General features: G+C 42.4%; 1 protein-coding gene across 3 annotated transcripts; it reads left to right on the top strand.

The window, feature by feature from the left end:
• Positions 1 to 23: 23 nt before the first annotated feature.
• On the top strand, positions 24 to 23764 carry LOC5511988 (sorting nexin-10). Of its 3 annotated transcripts, XM_048730027.1 has the most exons (10): positions 24 to 415; positions 607 to 831; positions 2008 to 2188; positions 2965 to 3065; positions 4158 to 4253; positions 7304 to 7348; positions 18756 to 18948; positions 19615 to 19709; positions 23180 to 23275; positions 23362 to 23764. In XM_048730027.1, exons 3-10 carry the CDS (start codon positions 2021 to 2023, stop codon positions 23582 to 23584), a joined length of 1017 nt encoding a protein of 338 aa, XP_048585984.1. In that variant the 5' UTR covers positions 24 to 415; positions 607 to 831; positions 2008 to 2020; the 3' UTR covers positions 23585 to 23764. The 3 variants fall into 3 exon arrangements, with proteins under 3 accessions (XP_048585984.1, XP_048585986.1, XP_048585985.1); XM_048730029.1 differs by lacking the exon at positions 7304 to 7348 and having other exon boundaries at positions 28 to 415; XM_048730028.1 differs by lacking the exons at positions 7304 to 7348; positions 18756 to 18948; positions 19615 to 19709; positions 23180 to 23275; positions 23362 to 23764 and adding an exon at positions 5584 to 6496 and having other exon boundaries at positions 43 to 415.
• The last annotated feature ends 155 nt before the right edge of the window (positions 23765 to 23919 follow it).

The following is a 23919-nucleotide window of genomic DNA, read 5'->3' as shown; positions in this document are numbered from 1 at the left end:
GGCCCTTATTGAATAAGAAAGTTAAAACCATCGTGTCAGTCCCAGAGCAAATGGCACGGGCTACAACGAACTAGAACACGCTTGTGTTCTAGTGAAGAACCCACCTTCACTGTCTCGAATGTTTTTTTTTTTTCGTGCATGCCGATCCCAAGAAATGCTAATTCCTATATCCCTATATTGGATCCTATGAATAGTATATGAAACTTGGTGTTTCCCAAATGGTCAGGAGATGGCGCTTCTATAAGTACAAAAGAGGAATTATAAATCACCTATTTTCCAGGCAGTGAATATCTTGTCATCAGAAGTGATATCACTTTGATACCTATAAAACCCATGACTCACCATCTATGCAAGTCCTGGGACCGCGCCTAGGACCTTAGGATTGACGGCGGGGAAGGAACGATGACGCGCACAAGTAAGTTTAAGCCGCGCATAAAAGAAAGATTTAGCAGCGCACTAAATGAAAGATTTGGCAACGCACGCCAGAAATCTTGTGTGCCGTCGTCATTCGGGTTGTTGAGGGGGGTGGGGTGGGGGTGGCTATTTATAACGTGAAGTCAGACATCTTATACCCCCTTAGTTTTACAAAATACGCTCTTCTCTCAGACAGATTTCCAGGTGATCTGTGCCCTCGGTCGTGACATATCCGAAAGCGCGTTCAGCTCTCCAATCTCCTCGGGCTTTGTACAAGTGCCTTGTGCAGGCGTGCATGATTCACGCTTTAGTTATATATAGGACCTTCACAAGCCGCTTAACATCGCGCAGCTATAGAAGGACTTGTATGTGAGAAGCCATCGCGACCGACAGGGCTCCCAGGAGAGCTAGTCGAAGGTATTTGTATGGTGCAAACGACATAATCTGTATAATATTAAAACCACCCTTAGCTTATGGCATATGGCTTTGCTGCCTTGTAGGGAGCCAGTGTTTTGGATTATAATTTATGGTTTGTTTATGGTTAATGTTTTGTTGCCCATACGATAAAGAATATGAATAACTCGCTTATACATCAATAACTCGAAAGATAACCATATACATGAAATAAATACATAGTGGATAATTGTTATTATTTATAGTTTTTATTATATAATTTGCAAAAAAAAATTATTTGATTATATATATATATATATATATATATATATATATATATATATATATATATATATATATATATATATATATATTCTGATTATAAAGTATCAAGCGTTGTCATTCAGTCATTTTATTCGACGAAATCAGATATCCGTCTCAAAGATATCAGGAGTCATTGTTTTCTTTCGATGCTTCCGTGATCTAAAACGACGCCTTATTCGAGTACTTGGCAAATGATCTAAGAACAATTTTACTTTGATAGACTACGAACACAACAAAAAAGCAAATTTGATGCGGCTATTTCTTTCACAAATTCGAGACGTATTGAGACATTTGTTTTATCCGAATGGAATGAGATGAGCAGTTTTGGACTTGATAGCCATTAGTGAACGAAGTGCTCCTTCATCTAATTCATGTCATCTCGAAGTTTGTTTTGTCAGCGGAACCACCTTATGTTATTGCAGTATCCAGAGACGGGAAAAAATCAACACAAAGTTGAAGTTGTTGATGGTTTCCGCCTCTGTGAAAACAGAGTTGTTTTGCTGACATTTCAGACGTCATACGCATGGGCACACAAAGTTTCGCCAAAATATATGATTCACTCGCAAATGCTAAAAAAAACAGTTTATAAATTGGGTACTCGTGTTACTTTAATAGCACATGTGATTCTGTTCATTAATAGCACATGTGATTCTGTTCATTAATAGCACACGTGATTCTGTACATTAATAGCACATGTGATTCTGTACATTAATAGCACTTATTTTGCAAAAAAATACCTAGTCGTTACAGAGGCATGCGTACTGCGCATGCGCGCGATACACATGCGAACTGGAACTTGTTTTTAAAATTCGTGTCTATTGCTAAAGAAATGCTCGGTGAAAAAGGTGTTTACCATCCATATGTCCCAACCCATAGCTGCACCCGGAGCATGGCATCAGATGTAAGGTCGCCGTACATATCGGACAGCGCGTGCTTTTGGTCTAAGCCAACACCATCACGTGACGCACCATGTGACATGCACGTGACAGTGCGAGACCCGCGGACTCATGTTAAGGACATGCGCGCGCAGTATACAGACTACAAAATCGAAACTGAGGTATGTGGTAAAGCTTGGTAAAGGTGTCGGTGGTGACAGAGGTGCCCCCCCCCCCCCCCCCTACTCTGAGTGCGAAGAAAATTTTGGCCTAAGAGCTTGTAACATACCTTGGGTACTGGGCGAGCGACCCCTGAACAGTTGATATAAGGGATCGCCATTTTATACTGGAAAAATACCGGATGTGGAAAATCTTTTCCATTGCCTGATCTTGAGAAGGTTCTACGACATTCTCGATTGATTTTGCTAAGTATACAAGTTTGTTTTAGATGTGTGTCTAGAATTCTTCACATAATTTGTTTTTGAATATTAAATCAAAATTAAAACAAAGGTGCGGCCCAGCGATGATTTGCTAGGATAACAAAATGGAGATGGGACCCCAACAAGATAACAAAATGGAGATGGGACCCCAACAAGATAGCAAAATGGAGATGGGACCCCAACAAAATCACAAAATGGAGATGGGACCCCAACAAGATAACAAAATGGAGATGGGACCCCAACAAAATAACAAAATGGAGATGGGACCCCAACAAGATAGCAAAATGGAATGGGAGAGAGACCCTAACAGGGCAATTCGGACATTTTATCTCTGATTGATATGACTAGGGATATTTCATAAATCTAATGGCTTTTGCTTCCCCACCCCCTCTTTTTAAACTTCTGGATCCGCCCCTGTTAATTATATATTTAATGGCTTATTACAGGGCAGTTCTGACATCATGCCTCTAAAAGGACTGGGGATATTGTTTAATCATATATCTATTGGTTTTTTACAGGGCAGTTCTGACATCATGCCTCTAGGTGCCTGTACAGTTCGACGCAGATACTCCGAGTTCACATGGCTGAGAAAAAAACTGGCCGAAGAGTTTTCAAATGCGTAAGTGTTGCAGCACTGCACAGACTACAAATGAGATTTCACTTATCTTCAGATTACGGACTTCACAGACTTTTCGGACATGTCCTTCACATGCAGCTAATTAATGATTCCCTCAGGATTGTAGGGATTTCTTTCAAGTGGTTTTAAAAGGTTACTTGTGCGCTTTTCTAAGAAAATATCAGCCTAATTCGCCGGGTTTTCTGTCCTTTTTTAACCCACTGAAAGATTGTTTCCTGTGACGTCACAAATCTTACCAACACAGCACTCGCAAGTGAAAGATAGACTATTTTTAACTTCTCAGGTTCCCTTAGCTGAATACGCCTTGCCACAAGCAATCTCTTATCGAAACATTTGTAATGGAAAGCTATAATTGTAGGTGCGTTTTGTCTGTATAGATGCGCCCCCACCTTAGTAAATTCTGACTACACGCCCGCTGTATCGTACTCATTACCTAACTACAGATTGCTATAATTGTTGGTGCGTTCTGTCTGTATAGATGCGCCCCCACCTTAGTAAATTCTGACTACACGCCCGTTGTATCGTCCTCATTACCTAACTATATATTGCTATAATTGTTGGTGCGTTCTGTCTGTATAGATGCGCCCCCACCTTAGTAAATTCTGACTACACGCCCGTTGTATCGTTTTCATTACCTAACTACAGATTGCTATAATTGTTGGTGCGTTTTGTCTGTATAGATGCGCCCCCACCTTAGTAAATTCTGACTACACGCCCGTTGTATCGTACTCATTACCTAACCTAACTACAGATTGCTATAATTGTTGGTACGTTTTGTCTGTATAGATGCGCCCCCACCTTAGCAAATTCTGACTACACGCCCTTTGTATCGTTCTCATTACCTAACTACATATTGCTATAATTGTTGGTGCGTTTTGTCTGTATAGATGCGCCCCCAACATAGTAAATTCTGACTACACGCCCGTTGTATCGTTCTCATTACCTAACTATAGATTGCTATAATTGTTGGTGCGTTCTGTCTGTATGGATGCGCGCCCCACCTTAGAAAATCCTGACCACACGCCCGTGGTATCGTACCTATTACCTTACTATAGATAATTGCTATAATTGCAGGAGCATCCCGCCGCTACCAGGAAATAGAGTGCTTGGAAGATTCGACACCGAATTTATCAGGAATCGTCAACAGGGCTTGGAGCACTGGTTGCGCAGGTAGCTTGATCTTGGGTCGCATTACCAACCCTGTGCTGGAGGAGGGGTGGGAGGATTGACTGTGAAGACCATCCCGCCAAAGGCATAGATGTTTTCCGCAATAACACAGTGAAAAATCATACGAGAATCCCGTAGGTCCCACTTGTGTGACAACGCTTTTTTTTTTTGAATATTCAAAACTCTCGTCATTTCTAGAAATTAAACTCTCCCTCTATTATTTGATACTTTAAAAAGAGAAATGAGCAGTTTTAATTTGTGGATGGGTTGAAATTCATCGTGATATTTAATATCTCATTTGCATAGTGTTTCGTGGCCTAAGTCACGCAAGCGTCAGGCAAGCGTTACTCAAGTACGATCGACAGACTTCAAGTTTATATTTCAAAAAACGTTGTCTAGTGCGACACGCGCCCATACCGCCACGCAGCATGCACAAAACGAACCGTTTAGACCATAACGCGGCTTCGCCATGATACGGATGAAGTCTAAACATGTTGCTCTGTCTTCAAAGAGGCAGATAAATGTTTCAAATGCATTCGAAATCATTTTGTTTGTAGAATATTGGCAGGTGAACAAATCTTCCCAGACTGCCTCGCGGTCTTTGAGCGTACGCTTACGCGCTCTTATATGGACAACGTTTTTTTGAAATGGCTATATACAAAGTGTTGTGCCAAACATTTTTGGGATATTTAGAAACAGGAAATATTTAAATTTAAAACAAAAACTGCAACGTGGTTGCTGAACAAACATCCAATCTTCTTCCCTCCGTCTATACCTAAATATTGACAGAGATTCCCACCTTTTCCTTATTAAAGGCTAATACCATCTGCCGAAGCTTGGGCATGCGCACAAAGTAGCATCATCACGTCCCACGCTGTTTATCCTTAGTAAACAAGCACTTTTCCTGGACTTTGTAACACAATTTCTATACTTAAACGTCGATTTATTCTTAGATATTTTACCTTCAACCAGTTATCCTTAACTCTTTCTCTACGTTCCAATCGACGGAATCTTATTGTAAGACTTTTATCTTCTTGTAAATCTAAATAATTATTGTGTCAATATTTATGACTCCTTTGTTCCCGGAGGCCTTGTTTGTTGGTGACAGCTAAGTAAATAGATACGACTATATATATATATATATATAACGCTTGTAAATTATGATTTAGTATGTGTGTGAGCCGAACCCTGAGTTCAGTTTAAAAAGCTACGTTGCAACCACTTGGCTGTTCGTGCCTACTGTGTCTCCCTCCCGCTCAGCACTTTGAGCTAGTTCGCCCCTTTGACATTTGGAGTCAATATGTCACTAACGCAAGCGCGTTTCCCATCGCAGTTTGTTGTCGAATACGTACAAAGAGAACGCCTATCTCCAGCTCTTTCTCCAGACAGACCTCGACATCGGCGACATCCAGAAGTGCCTCCGTCACAAAGACCGACAGGATCTATACCACGTGATCCTACTAGCCGCCAACCACAGACATAACAATAACAACAACAGAAGCTCTCGCCATTCCACGGCGGACAGCGCGATCGACAGCATCTGTAGCAGCCTGAGCACTTGTGACGTCACACAAAGTTTCCAGCGCTCGGGATACAACGCAGATGACGAGGGATCGGATTGTTTCAGCGATCAATCAAATAGAGGCACGACGGTAAATTGTGAGCTCAGCTTCGACGCTACCAGTGAGGATTCGGCAACGGGGAGTTTTAGCACAAACGATTTGGAATTTTCCAGCAAAGATGTAGTGAGTTTGGAGCGAGGGCCGTGCAAGCGGGTCGTCCCTGCATTGGCATGCTATCGGGAATGCGAAAAGTTAGTGGAGTACTCGTTTGCCGTGTCTGCAAACACAAGGGACACTTACACCGTGTATGCGATGGCATCGAGCGACGGCAAACGGCGCTCGAGAGAGAGACGGTTAAGACGACAGATTGAAGAATACGAAGTGCTTTCTGTGTTGTGAGGGTGCCCTTTGTTAGGAGCTACTAGTAGTTCCTAGAGGCTACAGATGGATCATGGTATTATCTAGGGTAGAAGCTTAGTAATACAAAAACAAGTTATTTGGTTATCACGACAAGCAAAGAAAAAGCGGAAGTGCAAAAATGTGACCGTGGATAACTTTCAATGATTATGAATCTTTTACTAAGAATTAGAATATTTCAGTTAAAACAGTTGGTTAGTCTATTTTAATCAACGGTTTTAATGTTGTTGCAAATATTTAGGCTGATAAGAAAAGTTTCAGACAGCATTAACGTTCTTTAAGTCATATTTTACATCATTCAGAATATTTTACAACTGGTATTTCATCAATCGGCTGTACCCCTCCATCTGACGGCTGCACCCTTTCATCAACTGTCTGAATCCCTCCATCTAACGGCAGTAACTTTCCATCAGCCGACAGTACCCCTTTATCTGGCCAGTACCCCTCCATCTTACGGCAGCACCTCTCCATCAGTCGATTGTACCCCTCCTTCTAACAGCAGCACCTCTCCATCAGCCGATTTTACCCCTCCTTCTAACGGCAGCACCTCTCCATCAGCCGATTTTACCCCTCCATCTTACGGCAGCACCTCTCCATCAGCCGATTTTACCCCTCCATCTTACGGCAGCACCTCTCCATCAGCGGATTGTACCCCTCCTTCTAACGGCAGCACCTCTACATCATCCGACTGTACCCCTTCATCTAACGGTAGTACCCCTCCATCTTTCGGCAGCACTTCTCCATCATCCGACTGCATCTTTGTACCTGACGGCATGGTACCCCTCCGTCAATCTACTCTACCTTTTCATGAATAAGCTGTTCCCTTCTATCAATCCACTTCTCTCTTTCTCTCTGACGAAACGATCTTTTGAGGCACCCTGTATAGATTGTTCTCTCTGACGAAACGAGCTTTTGAGGCACCCTGTATAGATTGTTCAGAGGCTCGCATGAACCACGCTCAGACCCTGTGTAAAAGTTGTATTTACGCTTCACACCTCGCTTGACATGACATTGCATTTTTTAATGACACTCATTCTTGAATTCTTACACTCATTCTGACACTCATTCTTAAAGTCAGAAGCCAATAGGACAAGATTCGGAAGAAAGCAATAGCCTAAGGTATTTGCATCGTATGAAATAATCAGTACAAGACCATTATATTGGAATTCCTTAGTCAATCTTCGACTCGTTTAGCTCATGGCTTTGCCAATTGAGGATGTTGTTTATACAGTTTTACCGCATACGCTACACCTCTAGTCCCTCCATCGATATAACCGAGATACAATGATCGAATACTTGTCACATCAATGTAGAGAATTCATATTTTCCTAACTTCCAAGACATTTTACGAAAGTATTTTCTACAAAAAGAATAGTCAGACGTGAAATGCAATCTGTCTGATATATTTTCGCCGTTTTCCTCTAGAACTACGACCCGGAAATACCAAGTTTTACGGTCTGGGGAGAACAGAAACACTCATCGCTAATAGAATCAAGTCCTTTTAAGCATCTATTTACTTATTTGTATACTACAAAAACGAAAAACAAACAATAGTGATTTGTGACTTGAGCGCTGAGTGCATCGTCTTCCTCTGCTTGCCACAATCCTTATTACTGTACATTAGTGGCCTATAACCATTTAGACCCCACAGTCCTTATTACTGTACATTAGCGGCCTATAACCATTTCGACCCCACAGTCCTTATTACTGTACATTAGCGGCCTATAACCATTTCGACCCCACAGTCCTTATTACTGTACATTAGCGGCCTATAACCATCTCGACCCCACAGTCCTTATTACTGTACATTAGTGGCCTATAACCATTTCGACCCCACAGTCCTTATTACTGTACATTAGCGGCCTATAACCATCTCGACCCCACAGTCCTTATTACTGTACATTAGCGGCCTATAACCATTTCGACCCCACAGTCCTTATTACTGTACATTAGCGGCCTATAACCATTTCGACCCCACAGTCCTTATTACTGTACATTAGCGGCCTATAACCATCTCGACCCCACAGTCCTTATTACTGTACATTAGTGGCCTATAACCATTTCGACCCCACAGTCCTTATTACTGTACATTAGCGGCCTATAACCATTTCGACCCCACAGTCCTTATTACTGTACATTAGCGGCCTATAACCATCTCGACCCCACAGTCCTTATTACTGTACATTAGCGGCCTATAACCATTTCGACCCCACAGTCCTTATTACTGTACATTAGCGGCCTATAACCATTTCGACCCCACAGTCCTTATTACTGTACATTAGCGGCCTATAACCATTTCGACCCCACAGTCCTTATTACTGTACATTAGTGGCCTATAACCATTTCGACCCCACAGTCCTTATTACTGTACATTAGCGGCCTATAACCATTTCGACCCCACAGTCCTTATTACTGTACATTAGTGGCCTATAACCATTTCGACCCCACAGTCCTTATTACTGTACATTAGTGGCCTATAACCATTTAGACCCCACAGTCCTTATTACTGTACATTAGTGGCCTATAACCATTTCGACCCCACAGTCCTTATTACTGTACATTAGCGGCCTATAACCATTTAGACCCCACAGTCCTTATTACTGTACATTAGTGGCCTATAACCATTTCGACCCCACAGTCCTTATTACTGTACATTAGCGGCCTATAACCATTTCGACCCCACAGTCCCCATTACTGTACATTAGTGGCCTATAACCATTTCGACCCCACAGTCCTTATTACTGTACATTAGTGGCCTATAACCATTTAGACCCCACAGTCCTTATTACTGTACATTAGCGGCCTATAACCATTTAGACCCCACAGTCCTTATTACTGTACATTAGCGGCCTATAACCATTTCGACCCCACAGTCCTTATTACTGTACATTAGCGGCCTATAACCATTTCGACCCCACAGTCCTTATTACTGTACATTAGCGGCCTATAACCATCTCGACCCCACAGTCCTTATTACTGTACATTAGCGGCCTATAACCATTTCGACCCCACAGTCCCCATTACTGTACATTAGTGGCCTATAACCATTTCGACCCCACAGTCCTTATTACTGTACATTAGTGGCCTATAACCATTTCGACCCCACAGTCCTTATTACTGTACATTAGCGGCCTATAACCATCTCGACCCCACAGTCCTTATTACTGTACATTAGTGGCCTATAACCATTTCGACCCCACAGTCCTTATTACTGTACATTAGCGGCCTATAACCATTTCGACCCCACAGTCCTTATTACTGTACATTAGTGGCCTATAACCATTTCGACCCCACAGTCCTTATTACTGTACATTAGCGGCCTATAACCATTTCGACCCCACAGTCCCCATTACTGTACATTAGTGGCCTATAACCATTTCGACCCCACAGTCCTTATTACTGTACATTAGTGGCCTATAACCATTTAGACCCCACAGTCCTTATTACTGTACATTAGCGGCCTATAACCATTTAGACCCCACAGTCCTTATTACTGTACATTAGCGGCCTATAACCATTTCGACCCCACAGTCCTTATTACTGTACATTAGCGGCCTATAACCATTTCGACCCCACAGTCCTTATTACTGTACATTAGCGGCCTATAACCATCTCGACCCCACAGTCCTTATTACTGTACATTAGTGGCCTATAACCATTTCGACCCCACAGTCCTTATTACTGTACATTAGCGGCCTATAACCATCTCGACCCCACAGTCCTTATTACTGTACATTAGCGGCCTATAACCATTTCGACCCCACAGTCCTTATTACTGTACATTAGCGGCCTATAACCATTTCGACCCCACAGTCCTTATTACTGTACATTAGCGGCCTATAACCATTTCGACCCCACAGTCCTTATTACTGTACATTAGTGGCCTATAACCATTTCGACCCCACAGTCCTTATTACTGTACATTAGCGGCCTATAACCATTTCGACCCCACAGTCCTTATTACTGTACATTAGTGGCCTATAACCATTTAGACCCCACAGTCCTTATTACTGTACATTAGCGGCCTATAACCATTTCGACCCCACAGTCCCTATTACTGTACATTAGTGGCCTATAACCATTTCGACCCCACAGTCCTTATTACTGTACATTAGCGGCCTATAACCATTTCGACCCCACAGTCCTTATTACTGTACATTAGTGGCCTATAACCATTTCGACCCCACAGTCCTTATTACTGTACATTAGCGGCCTATAACCATTTCGACCCCACAGTCCTTATTACTGTACATTAGTGGCCTATAACCATTTCGACCCCACAGTCCTTATTACTGTACATTAGCGGCCTATAACCATTTCGACCCCACAGTCCCCATTACTGTACATTAGTGGCCTATAACCATTTCGACCCCACAGTCCTTATTACTGTACATTAGTGGCCTATAACCATTTCGACCCCACAGTCCTTATTACTGTACATTAGCGGCCTATAACCATCTCGACCCCACAGTCCTTATTACTGTACATTAGTGGCCTATAACCATTTCGACCCCACAGTCCTTATTACTGTACATTAGCGGCCTATAACCATTTCGACCCCACAGTCCTTATTACTGTACATTAGTGGCCTATAACCATTTCGACCCCACAGTCCTTATTACTGTACATTAGCGGCCTATAACCATTTCGACCCCACAGTCCCCATTACTGTACATTAGTGGCCTATAACCATTTCGACCCCACAGTCCTTATTACTGTACATTAGTGGCCTATAACCATTTAGACCCCACAGTCCTTATTACTGTACATTAGCGGCCTATAACCATTTAGACCCCACAGTCCTTATTACTGTACATTAGCGGCCTATAACCATTTCGACCCCACAGTCCTTATTACTGTACATTAGCGGCCTATAACCATTTCGACCCCACAGTCCTTATTACTGTACATTAGCGGCCTATAACCATCTCGACCCCACAGTCCTTATTACTGTACATTAGTGGCCTATAACCATTTCGACCCCACAGTCCTTATTACTGTACATTAGCGGCCTATAACCATCTCGACCCCACAGTCCTTATTACTGTACATTAGCGGCCTATAACCATTTCGACCCCACAGTCCTTATTACTGTACATTAGCGGCCTATAACCATTTCGATCCCACAGTCCTTATTACTGTACATTAGCGGCCTATAACCATCTCGACCCCACAGTCCTTATTACTGTACATTAGTGGCCTATAACCATTTCGACCCCACAGTCCTTATTACTGTACATTAGCGGCCTATAACCATCTCGACCCCACAGTCCTTATTACTGTACATTAGCGGCCTATAACCATTTCGACCCCACAGTCCTTATTACTGTACATTAGCGGCCTATAACCATTTCGACCCCACAGTCCTTATTACTGTACATTAGCGGCCTATAACCATTTCGACCCCACAGTCCTTATTACTGTACATTAGTGGCCTTTAACCATTTCGACCCCACAGTCCTTATTACTGTACATTAGCGGCCTATAACCATTTCGACCCCACAGTCCTTATTACTGTACATTAGTGGCCTATAACCATTTAGACCCCACAGTCCTTATTACTGTACATTAGCGGCCTATAACCATTTCGACCCCACAGTCCCTATTACTGTACATTAGTGGCCTATAACCATTTCGACCCCACAGTCCTTATTACTGTACATTAGCGGCCTATAACCATTTCGACCCCACAGTCCTTATTACTGTACATTAGTGGCCTATAACCATTTCGACCCCACAGTCCTTATTACTGTACATTAGCGGCCTATAACCATTTCGACCCCACAGTCCTTATTACTGTACATTAGTGGCCTATAACCATTTCGACCCCACAGTCCTTATTACTGTACATTAGCGGCCTATAACCATTTCGACCCCACAGTCCCCATTACTGTACATTAGTGGCCTATAACCATTTCGACCCCACAGTCCTTATTACTGTACATTAGTGGCCTATAACCATTTCGACCCCACAGTCCTTATTACTGTACATTAGCGGCCTATAACCATCTCGACCCCACAGTCCTTATTACTGTACATTAGTGGCCTATAACCATTTCGACCCCACAGTCCTTATTACTGTACATTAGCGGCCTATAACCATCTCGACCCCACAGTCCTTATTACTGTACATTAGTGGCCTATAACCATTTCGACCCCACAGTCCTTATTACTGTACATTAGCGGCCTATAACCATCTCGACCCCACAGTCCTTATTACTGTACATTAGTGGCCTATAACCATCTCGACCCCACAGTCCTTATTACTGTACATTAGCGGCCTATAACCATTTCGACCCCACAGTCCTTATTACTGTACATTAGCGGCCTATAACCATTCCGACCCCACAGTCCTTATTACTGTACATTAGCGGCCTATAACCATCTCGACCCCACAGTCCTTATTACTGTACATTAGTGGCCTATAACCATTTCGACCCCACAGTCCTTATTACTGTACATTAGCGGCCTATAACCATCTCGACCCCACAGTCCTTATTACTGTACATTAGCGGCCTATAACCATTTCGACCCCACAGTCCTTATTACTGTACATTAGCGGCCTATAACCATTTCGACCCCACAGTCCTTATTACTGTACATTAGCGGCCTATAACCATCTCGACCCCACAGTCCTTATTACTGTACATTAGTGGCCTATAACCATTTCGACCCCACAGTCCTTATTACTGTACATTAGCGGCCTATAACCATCTCGACCCCACAGTCCTTATTACTGTACATAAGCGGCCTATAACCATTTCGACCCCACAGTCCTTATTACTGTACATTAGCGGCCTATAACCATTTCGACCCCACAGTCCTTATTACTGTACATTAGTGGCCTATAACCATTTCGACCCCACAGTCCTTATTACTGTACATTAGCGGCCTATAACCATCTCGACCCCACAGTCCTTATTACTGTACATAAGTGGCCTATAACCATTTCGACCCCACAGTCCTTATTACTGTACATTAGTGGCCTATAACCATTTCGACCCCACAGTCCTTATTACTGTACATTAGTGGCCTATAACCATTTCGACCCCACAGTCCTTATTACTGTACATTAGTGGCCTATAACCATTTCGACCCCACAGTCCTTATTACTGTACATTAGCGGCCTATAACCATCTCGACCCCACAGTCCTTATTACTGTACATTAGTGGCCTATAACCATTTCGACCCCACAGTCCTTATTACTGTACATTAGCGGCCTATAACCATCTCGACCCCACAGTCCTTATTACTGTACATTAGCGGCCTATAACCATTTCGACCCCACAGTCCTTATTACTGTACATTAGCGGCCTATAACCATTTCGACCCCACAGTCCTTATTACTGTACATTAGTGGCCTATAACCATTTCGACCCCACAGTCCTTATTACTGTACATTAGCGGCCTATAACCATCTCGACCCCACAGTCCTTATTACTGTACATTAGTGGCCTATAACCATTTCGACCCCACAGTCCTTATTACTGTACATTAGTGGCCTATAACCATTTCGACCCCACAGTCCTTATTACTGTACATTAGCGGCCTATAACCATTTCGACCCCACAGTCCTTATTACTGTACATTAGTGGCCTATAACCATTTCGACCCCACAGTCCTTATTACTGTACATTAGTGGCCTATAACCATTTAGACCCCACAGTCCTTATTACTGTACATTAGTGGCCTATAACCATTTCGACCCCACAGTCCTTATTACTGTACATTAGTGGCCTATAACCATCTCGACCCCACAGTCCTTATTACTGTACATTAGTGGCCTATAACCATCTCGACCCCACAGTCCTTATTACTGTACATTAGTGGCCTATAACCATTTAGACCCCACAGTCCTTATTACTGTACATTAGTGGCCTATAACCATTTCGACCCCACAGTCCTTATTACTGTACATTAGTGGCCTATAACCATTTCGACCCCACAGTCCTTATTACTGTACATTAGCGGCCTATAACCATCTCGACCCCACAGTCCTTATTACTGTACATTAGTGGCCTATAACCATTCCGACCCCACAGTCCTTATTACTGTACATTAGCGGCCTATAACCATTTCGACCCCACAGTCCTTATTACTGTACATTAGTGGCCTATAACCATTTCGACCCCACAGTCCTTATTACTGTACATTAGTGGCCTATAACCATCTCGACCCCACAGTCCTTATTACTGTACATTAGCGGCCTATAACCATTTAGACCCCACAGTCCTTATTACTGTACATTAGTGGCCTATAACCATTTCGACCCCACAGTCCTTATTACTGTACATTAGCGGCCTATAACCATTTCGACCCCACAGTCCTTATTACTGTACATTAGCGGCCTATAACCATTTCGACCCCACAGTCCTTATTACTGTACATTAGCGGCCTATAACCATTTCGACCCCACAGTCCTTATTACTGTACATTAGTGGCCTATAACCATTTCGACCCCACAGTCCTTATTACTGTACATTAGCGGCCTATAACCATTTCGACCCCACAGTCCCCATTACTGTACATTAGTGGCCTATAACCATTTCGACCCCACAGTCCTTATTACTGTACATTAGTGGCCTATAACCATTTAGACCCCACAGTCCTTATTACTGTACATTAGCGGCCTATAACCATTTAGACCCCACAGTCCTTATTACTGTACATTAGCGGCCTATAACCATTTCGACCCCACAGTCCTTATTACTGTACATTAGCGGCCTATAACCATTTCGACCCCACAGTCCTTATTACTGTACATTAGCGGCCTATAACCATCTCGACCCCACAGTCCTTATTACTGTACATTAGTGGCCTATAACCATTTCGACCCCACAGTCCTTATTACTGTACATTAGCGGCCTATAACCATCTCGACCCCACAGTCCTTATTACTGTACATTAGCGGCCTATAACCATTTCGACCCCACAGTCCTTATTACTGTACATTAGCGGCCTATAACCATTTCGATCCCACAGTCCTTATTACTGTACATTAGCGGCCTATAACCATCTCGACCCCACAGTCCTTATTACTGTACATTAGTGGCCTATAACCATTTCGACCCCACAGTCCTTATTACTGTACATTAGCGGCCTATAACCATCTCGACCCCACAGTCCTTATTACTGTACATTAGCGGCCTATAACCATTTCGACCCCACAGTCCTTATTACTGTACATTAGCGGCCTATAACCATTTCGACCCCACAGTCCTTATTACTGTACATTAGCGGCCTATAACCATTTCGACCCCACAGTCCTTATTACTGTACATTAGTGGCCTTTAACCATTTCGACCCCACAGTCCTTATTACTGTACATTAGCGGCCTATAACCATTTCGACCCCACAGTCCTTATTACTGTACATTAGTGGCCTATAACCATTTAGACCCCACAGTCCTTATTACTGTACATTAGCGGCCTATAACCATTTCGACCCCACAGTCCCTATTACTGTACATTAGTGGCCTATAACCATTTCGACCCCACAGTCCTTATTACTGTACATTAGCGGCCTATAACCATTTCGACCCCACAGTCCTTATTACTGTACATTAGTGGCCTATAACCATTTCGACCCCACAGTCCTTATTACTGTACATTAGCGGCCTATAACCATTTCGACCCCACAGTCCTTATTACTGTACATTAGTGGCCTATAACCATTTCGACCCCACAGTCCTTATTACTGTACATTAGCGGCCTATAACCATTTCGACCCCACAGTCCCCATTACTGTACATTAGTGGCCTATAACCATTTCGACCCCACAGTCCTTATTACTGTACATTAGTGGCCTATAACCATTTCGACCCCACAGTCCTTATTACTGTACATTAGCGGCCTATAACCATCTCGACCCCACAGTCCTTATTACTGTACATTAGTGGCCTATAACCATTTCGACCCCACAGTCCTTATTACTGTACATTAGCGGCCTATAACCATCTCGACCCCACAGTCCTTATTACTGTACATTAGTGGCCTATAACCATTTCGACCCCACAGTCCTTATTACTGTACATTAGCGGCCTATAACCATCTCGACCCCACAGTCCTTATTACTGTACATTAGTGGCCTATAACCATCTCGACCCCACAGTCCTTATTACTGTACATTAGCGGCCTATAACCATTTCGACCCCACAGTCCTTATTACTGTACATTAGCGGCCTATAACCATTCCGACCCCACAGTCCTTATTACTGTACATTAGCGGCCTATAACCATCTCGACCCCACAGTCCTTATTACTGTACATTAGTGGCCTATAACCATTTCGACCCCACAGTCCTTATTACTGTACATTAGCGGCCTATAACCATCTCGACCCCACAGTCCTTATTACTGTACATTAGCGGCCTATAACCATTTCGACCCCACAGTCCTTATTACTGTACATTAGCGGCCTATAACCATTTCGACCCCACAGTCCTTATTACTGTACATTAGCGGCCTATAACCATCTCGACCCCACAGTCCTTATTACTGTACATTAGTGGCCTATAACCATTTCGACCCCACAGTCCTTATTACTGTACATTAGCGGCCTATAACCATCTCGACCCCACAGTCCTTATTACTGTACATAAGCGGCCTATAACCATTTCGACCCCACAGTCCTTATTACTGTACATTAGCGGCCTATAACCATTTCGACCCCACAGTCCTTATTACTGTACATTAGTGGCCTATAACCATTTCGACCCCACAGTCCTTATTACTGTACATTAGCGGCCTATAACCATCTCGACCCCACAGTCCTTATTACTGTACATAAGTGGCCTATAACCATTTCGACCCCACAGTCCTTATTACTGTACATTAGTGGCCTATAACCATTTCGACCCCACAGTCCTTATTACTGTACATTAGTGGCCTATAACCATTTCGACCCCACAGTCCTTATTACTGTACATTAGTGGCCTATAACCATTTCGACCCCACAGTCCTTATTACTGTACATTAGCGGCCTATAACCATCTCGACCCCACAGTCCTTATTACTGTACATTAGTGGCCTATAACCATTTCGACCCCACAGTCCTTATTACTGTACATTAGCGGCCTATAACCATCTCGACCCCACAGTCCTTATTACTGTACATTAGCGGCCTATAACCATTTCGACCCCACAGTCCTTATTACTGTACATTAGCGGCCTATAACCATTTCGACCCCACAGTCCTTATTACTGTACATTAGTGGCCTATAACCATTTCGACCCCACAGTCCTTATTACTGTACATTAGCGGCCTATAACCATCTCGACCCCACAGTCCTTATTACTGTACATTAGTGGCCTATAACCATTTCGACCCCACAGTCCTTATTACTGTACATTAGTGGCCTATAACCATTTCGACCCCACAGTCCTTATTACTGTACATTAGCGGCCTATAACCATTTCGACCCCACAGTCCTTATTACTGTACATTAGTGGCCTATAACCATTTCGACCCCACAGTCCTTATTACTGTACATTAGTGGCCTATAACCATTTAGACCCCACAGTCCTTATTACTGTACATTAGTGGCCTATAACCATTTCGACCCCACAGTCCTTATTACTGTACATTAGTGGCCTATAACCATCTCGACCCCACAGTCCTTATTACTGTACATTAGTGGCCTATAACCATCTCGACCCCACAGTCCTTATTACTGTACATTAGTGGCCTATAACCATTTAGACCCCACAGTCCTTATTACTGTACATTAGTGGCCTATAACCATTTCGACCCCACAGTCCTTATTACTGTACATTAGTGGCCTATAACCATTTCGACCCCACAGTCCTTATTACTGTACATTAGCGGCCTATAACCATCTCGACCCCACAGTCCTTATTACTGTACATTAGTGGCCTATAACCATTCCGACCCCACAGTCCTTATTACTGTACATTAGCGGCCTATAACCATTTCGACCCCACAGTCCTTATTACTGTACATTAGTGGCCTATAACCATTTCGACCCCACAGTCCTTATTACTGTACATTAGTGGCCTATAACCATCTCGACCCCACAGTCCTTATTACTGTACATTAGCGGCCTATAACCATTTAGACCCCACAGTCCTTATTACTGTACATTAGTGGCCTATAACCATTTCGACCCCACAGTCCTTATTACTGTACATTAGCGGCCTATAACCATTTCGACCCCACAGTCCTTATTACTGTACATTAGCGGCCTATAACCATTTCGACCCCACAGTCCTTATTACTGTACATTAGCGGCCTATAACCATTTCGACCCCACAGTCCTTATTACTGTACATTAGTGGCCTATAACCATTTCGACCCGAGTCTTTACTGTAACCATGGCAGGCAATCATTCACATCGTTTGTTTTTCCAGACGCGATTTAAGTCCTCTTTCTTTGCCATACTTTTCAATTGTTGCCGCAGAAGCGGGACCATCTAGGTCAGAACTTTTATTCTTAGATGAGCATTATATTTAAAAACTCCATGAAATATTCTTCGTGGCTAAGTAAACGCGGCTTTTGTCTACTGCAGTATATATTTAGACTTGATGGATTTGGGGATCAGGCTTGGAACACAAGGACCGCTGGACGTATCGGACAACGCGTGCTTTTGGTCATCACCACCACGTGGGGCAACATGTGACATGCACGTGACAGTGCGAGACCCGCGGACTCATGTAAAGGGCATGCGCGCGCAGTACACAGACTACAAAATCGAAACTGAGGTATGTGGTAAAGATACGGGTGGTAGAGAAGATTAATAGGAAGGCTTCCATCCAAAAAAACGTACTTAGAAAAATGAGGCCAATTACGGCGGCATGGGAGACTGGGGTATGGGAGACTAGGGTATGGGAAACTGGGTTATGGGAGACTGGGGTATGGGAGACTAGGGTATGGGAAACTGGGGTATGGGAGACTAGGGTATGGGAGGCAAGGGTATGGGAGGCTAGGGTGTGGGAGACTAGGGCATGGGAGACTGGGGTATGGCAGACTGGGGTATGGGGATCTAGGATATGGCAGACTGGGGTATGGCAGACTGGGGCATGGGAGACTGGGGTATGGGAGACTAGGGTATGGGAGGCTAGGGTGTGGGAGACTAGGGCATGGGAGACTGGGGTATGGCAGACTGGGGTATGGGGATCTAGGATATGGCAGACTGGGGTATGGCAGACTGGGGCATGGGAGACTGGGGTATGGGAGACTAGGGTATGGGGATCTAGGGTATGGTGGACTGGGATATGGGAGACTGGGGCATGGAGACTGGGGTATAGGAGACTAGGGTATGGTGGACTGGAGTATGTTACTGGGTAGAGCTTACATAATGCCTCTGATATGACAAGGGAGATCGATTAGGCATATTGTTTGATCATGGATTTAATGCTTTATATCAGGACAGCACTCAGACACTAGGTGCGTGCACAGTGCGACGCAGATATTCTGAGTTTGCATGGCTGAGAAAAAAACTGGTCAAAGAATTCCCAAATGCGTAAGTCTCAAAGCCTCAACATTTTTTCCCAGTGATTATGTCTTTGTGTCTTTTGTCCAACGCATAACAAAACATGAAGCTGTTTAAAGATTTCACTGCACATCAGGCTATTTACTATAAAGATTTCGCTTGATTGCTAACCGTTCTACCGAATTATTTCTCCGAATCATCAAGCAATCTCGTATCTAATGTTCAATTTATTATGGATAGCTAATATATAGATTTAGGCACTGCCTAAAAGCGGAGCCAGCATTGAACACCTTTTGTGTTGACTGATCGAGGTATTTTTGGGGGATCTAGGATCCTGCTCTTTACTGAGATTTATTTATTGTACCAACCAAATGGATCTAGGCCTTATTCAATAATTTAAATTATGCAGTACATCAAAGTTAACAAACACAATTCCTGGTGTGGATATGGCTGTCAAAGTTGTCAAGAGTCTAATAGTAAATTCTTATGTCCCATCATAGAAGTTCCATTATGAATATTTTTTTAATCAAAACAATACTCTGACAAGCTTTGCCCTTGTGCAGAAAATGTCATGGATGTAACAGCATTCCAAAGATTTAAAATAATATATTTAGACTGTTTAGATGCCATACTGTGATTTTTATGTATTGATTTAGAGGCGATTCTCTCCTTCATTGGACCGAATATTCAAAAAAATGTCTGGAAATTAAAATCCAAAAATATATCTCCTTTTATGCATTTCATATTGGTGCACCCCCCTTTACCATATAGTGGCCTTGTTATTGGTAGCCTACTCCCAAATGAATGCAATGAAGAAAAAACAGATTGATTTTGGAAGCAAATCCTAAAAAAAAAAAAACATCCAAGGCATCACTGACAGTGCTAAAATGCTAACTTCCAATTTCAAACCAAACCCTTTCATTGATCTATGTTTGGGGTAGAGAGGAAGCAAAGAATATCAATTGACTAAAAAATAGTCGACGGGAGAGGAGATATAAAGTAAATTGACTCAACTTGAAAGGTTTGGTGAAAAAAATATAACAGTAATGAAAATAATTTGATTGAGCATTTCTTGACATTTCCCCTTTCCCATTATCTTAACCCTTTCACCACCACAGGCCTCTAAAGAGGCCATGTCTATGCTATCCAAGCTATGTGAACAGAATTCTATTATTGAAAAAGAACAAGGTTGTTGCTAGTGTTTTAAAGTTTGAGTATCTTGCCCTAAAAAACCGTTCCCCTTAATAAAAGTTCCATTAATGTACATTTGTAAAGCTACATTCTGACAAGCTTTGTCCTTGCGAAGAACAATGGATGAAACAGGATTTCAAAGATGGAATATAGTGTCATACACAATTTTAGATACTGAAGTTTTAATGTACCATTTTAAGTGGTGATTTTCCATCCCCATGGGAATTAATATCTACGAATATACATCCAGTAATGCATTATATTTTGGTGTTTTGAGAAACCCTGGATCCAACTATTCCAATGAAATAAATCTAAACCTCTAAAATAAATGTAATAGGAAAGAGACTCCTAGAAAATCCTAAAAAGAAGATATAAGTGAGAGTACTAAATGGAAATTACTAATTTAAAAATAAAATCTGTTCATTAATTTATTTTTGGTGTAGAGGGGAAATAGCAAAGAGCATCAATTGCATAAAAATAGTCAACAGGGAGAAGAAAAAGGAAAAAAATATGACTCTTCTTTAAATGTTTGAAAAGAAAATATAATAACAATAATGTGATAGTTATATTCAGTACTTTTCTAAAATATCCCCTTTCCCATTAACTTTAGGTTGATAGAAAACTGTTTTCTTTACAGATTTATTATTTAAAAAGCAAAAGTTTGTTTTTAGTTTTATATTATATAAGTATCTTGTTCTAAAAAAACCTATGAGTGTGTACTGCTGAATCACATAGTAATGAACTAGTCATTTGCGCCCCCTCCCTTATGGTCCCGCAGAAGTCAGGGGTGAATGTGGGGTTTTAGTCCACTTTTTAACCAGAATATGTCAAGAGGGGTGGTGGTATTGACTGTTTTTGACTCTTAACTTGGAAACAGGCTTTTATTAAAGTTTAAACCCCCCCCCCCTTCCCTGGGACCATGGGTGTGGGGGTATCAAATGACTAGTGAATAAGAACATCCTACTGTTCTCTTCAAGACATGATTTTTAATTCTCATGTCTTCCAGTCTTTAGCATTCATCTTGGCCCTCAGGTAGTTCCTGGTTCATAAAAGAGTGAAAACAACTATTTATTATTCCTTTGAAAACAATCTTTTTATCAAGCCATTTAAAATCTAACTAATTTTCCACAACTATTTGAAAAAAAAAATAAACACATGAGATGCAAGATGCAGACAATAACAACAATACATATTGAAAATAGTTTTTTTTTTTATCCTCGGTAAGGAAAATGTCTCTTGTAAGTTGAAAAAGCTGCTGTATCTTCTAAGGATATGTATCTTCTTAGGACTAAGAGCACAGGATATAAAGACAAGAACGGTCTTCTTTAGCAGTATTTGACAAATGCAACACGATATTGGGTAGCCTTTATGAAATATCTCAACACAATCAAGACGAATTCCAGTTTTTGTTGTATTGTATTTTATTCAACACAATCAAGAATATAGATAAAACGAAGAATGTCAAAACAAAACCTGTTATGCTCAAATAATTTGATTACTGAGTTAAGTACTCGCATTCTCAAAGCATACAAAAAGGACAATAAAAAGCCTAATAACTGTCATATCCTCAATAGACAATACAAATCGTCGTCCAAAACTCACCTTGCATTGTTTTTTTGGTCGCTTTCTTGTGGTTCTGTTCGCTTTTTAATGTGAACTGTTACTTGCTTAAATTTACTAGCTAAAACCAGATAAATCTTGGCGTGAATGAATGTTAGTAGATCTCCTCTAGTTGACTTTATCCTTAAGTCACAAAATTTGAGGCAAAATAAATAATCATCGCATAATCGACAAGAACTTTCCCCTTGCTCCGTGCTTGTATTTAGTCGCCATTTCGGGGCCGAGTGGGGCCTGGGAGTCGCGCGGCTGACTGACTGGCTGGCTGGCGAGTGACATCACAGGGTACCCGCGCGATGACCACAAAAACCAAGTCGCATACCTATACCATATTTCTATGCCTATGGGGCTACGAGCGCGGCCTGCGGCCGCGCTTGGCTCCGCTATAATTGCTCCTTTACGGATGCGCACCCCACCTTAGCAAATTCTGACTACACGCCTGCTTTATAGTACTCATTACCTAACTACAGATTGCTATAATTGTTGGTGGGTTTTGTCTGTATAGATGCGCCCCCACCTTAGTAAATTCTGACTACACGCCCTTTGTATCGTTCTTATTACCTAACTACAGATTGCTATAATTGTTGGTGCGTTCTGTCTGTATGGATGCGCGCCCCACCTTAGAAAATCCTGACCACACGCCCGTGGTATCGTACCTATTACCTTACTATAGATAATTGCTATAATTGCAGGAGCATCCCGCCGCTACCAGGAAAGAGAGTGTTTGGAAGATTCAACACCGAATTTATCAAGAATCGTCAAGAAGGCTTAGAGCAGTGGTTGCGCAGGTAGTTTCTCTGGTCATATTAGTCCCCTGACATTTTTGTGTTTGCATATTGATGTGTCACTAACACAAGCGTTTTTTCTATCACAGTTTGTTGTCGAATACGTACAAAGAGAACGCCTATCTCCAGCTCTTTCTCCAGACAGACCTCGACATCGGCGACATCCAGAAGTGCCTCCGTGACAAAGACCGACAGGATCTATACCACGTGATCCTACTAACCGCCAACCACAGACATAACAATAACAACAACAGAAGCTCTCGCTATTCCACGGCGGACAGCGCGATCGACAGCTCCTGGACATTCTCGTAAAAATGCGGCCGTTTTAAAGAAAGCGCCGTACAATTGATACTGTCTAATTTGCTCAAATGTTTATGAATATGTTGTACATATAAATGTTGATACAGAAGAGACAAACTTCAAACAGCATTACCGTTTTGTAATTGGTCTTGTATCATAATTCGCATCATTCAAAATAATTTACAACTGTCATGGCTAATGTATTATTTTGGATATTACCACATGCTATTTACATTGACTGTGCCTCTGCATCTGACGCAGGACTACTGCTCAACTGACTTTCTACATCCTTCGTCTGAAGGATGTAGCCCTCCATTATCCGACTCTACCTATTCGTCTGACGGCTG

This window comes from Nematostella vectensis, chromosome 7, assembly GCF_932526225.1.
Source record: "Nematostella vectensis chromosome 7, jaNemVect1.1, whole genome shotgun sequence".
NCBI lineage: Eukaryota > Metazoa > Cnidaria > Anthozoa > Actiniaria > Edwardsiidae > Nematostella > Nematostella vectensis.
The sequence above is the reverse complement of the archived record's forward strand: the minus strand, read 5'-3'. Positions and strand labels throughout refer to the sequence as shown.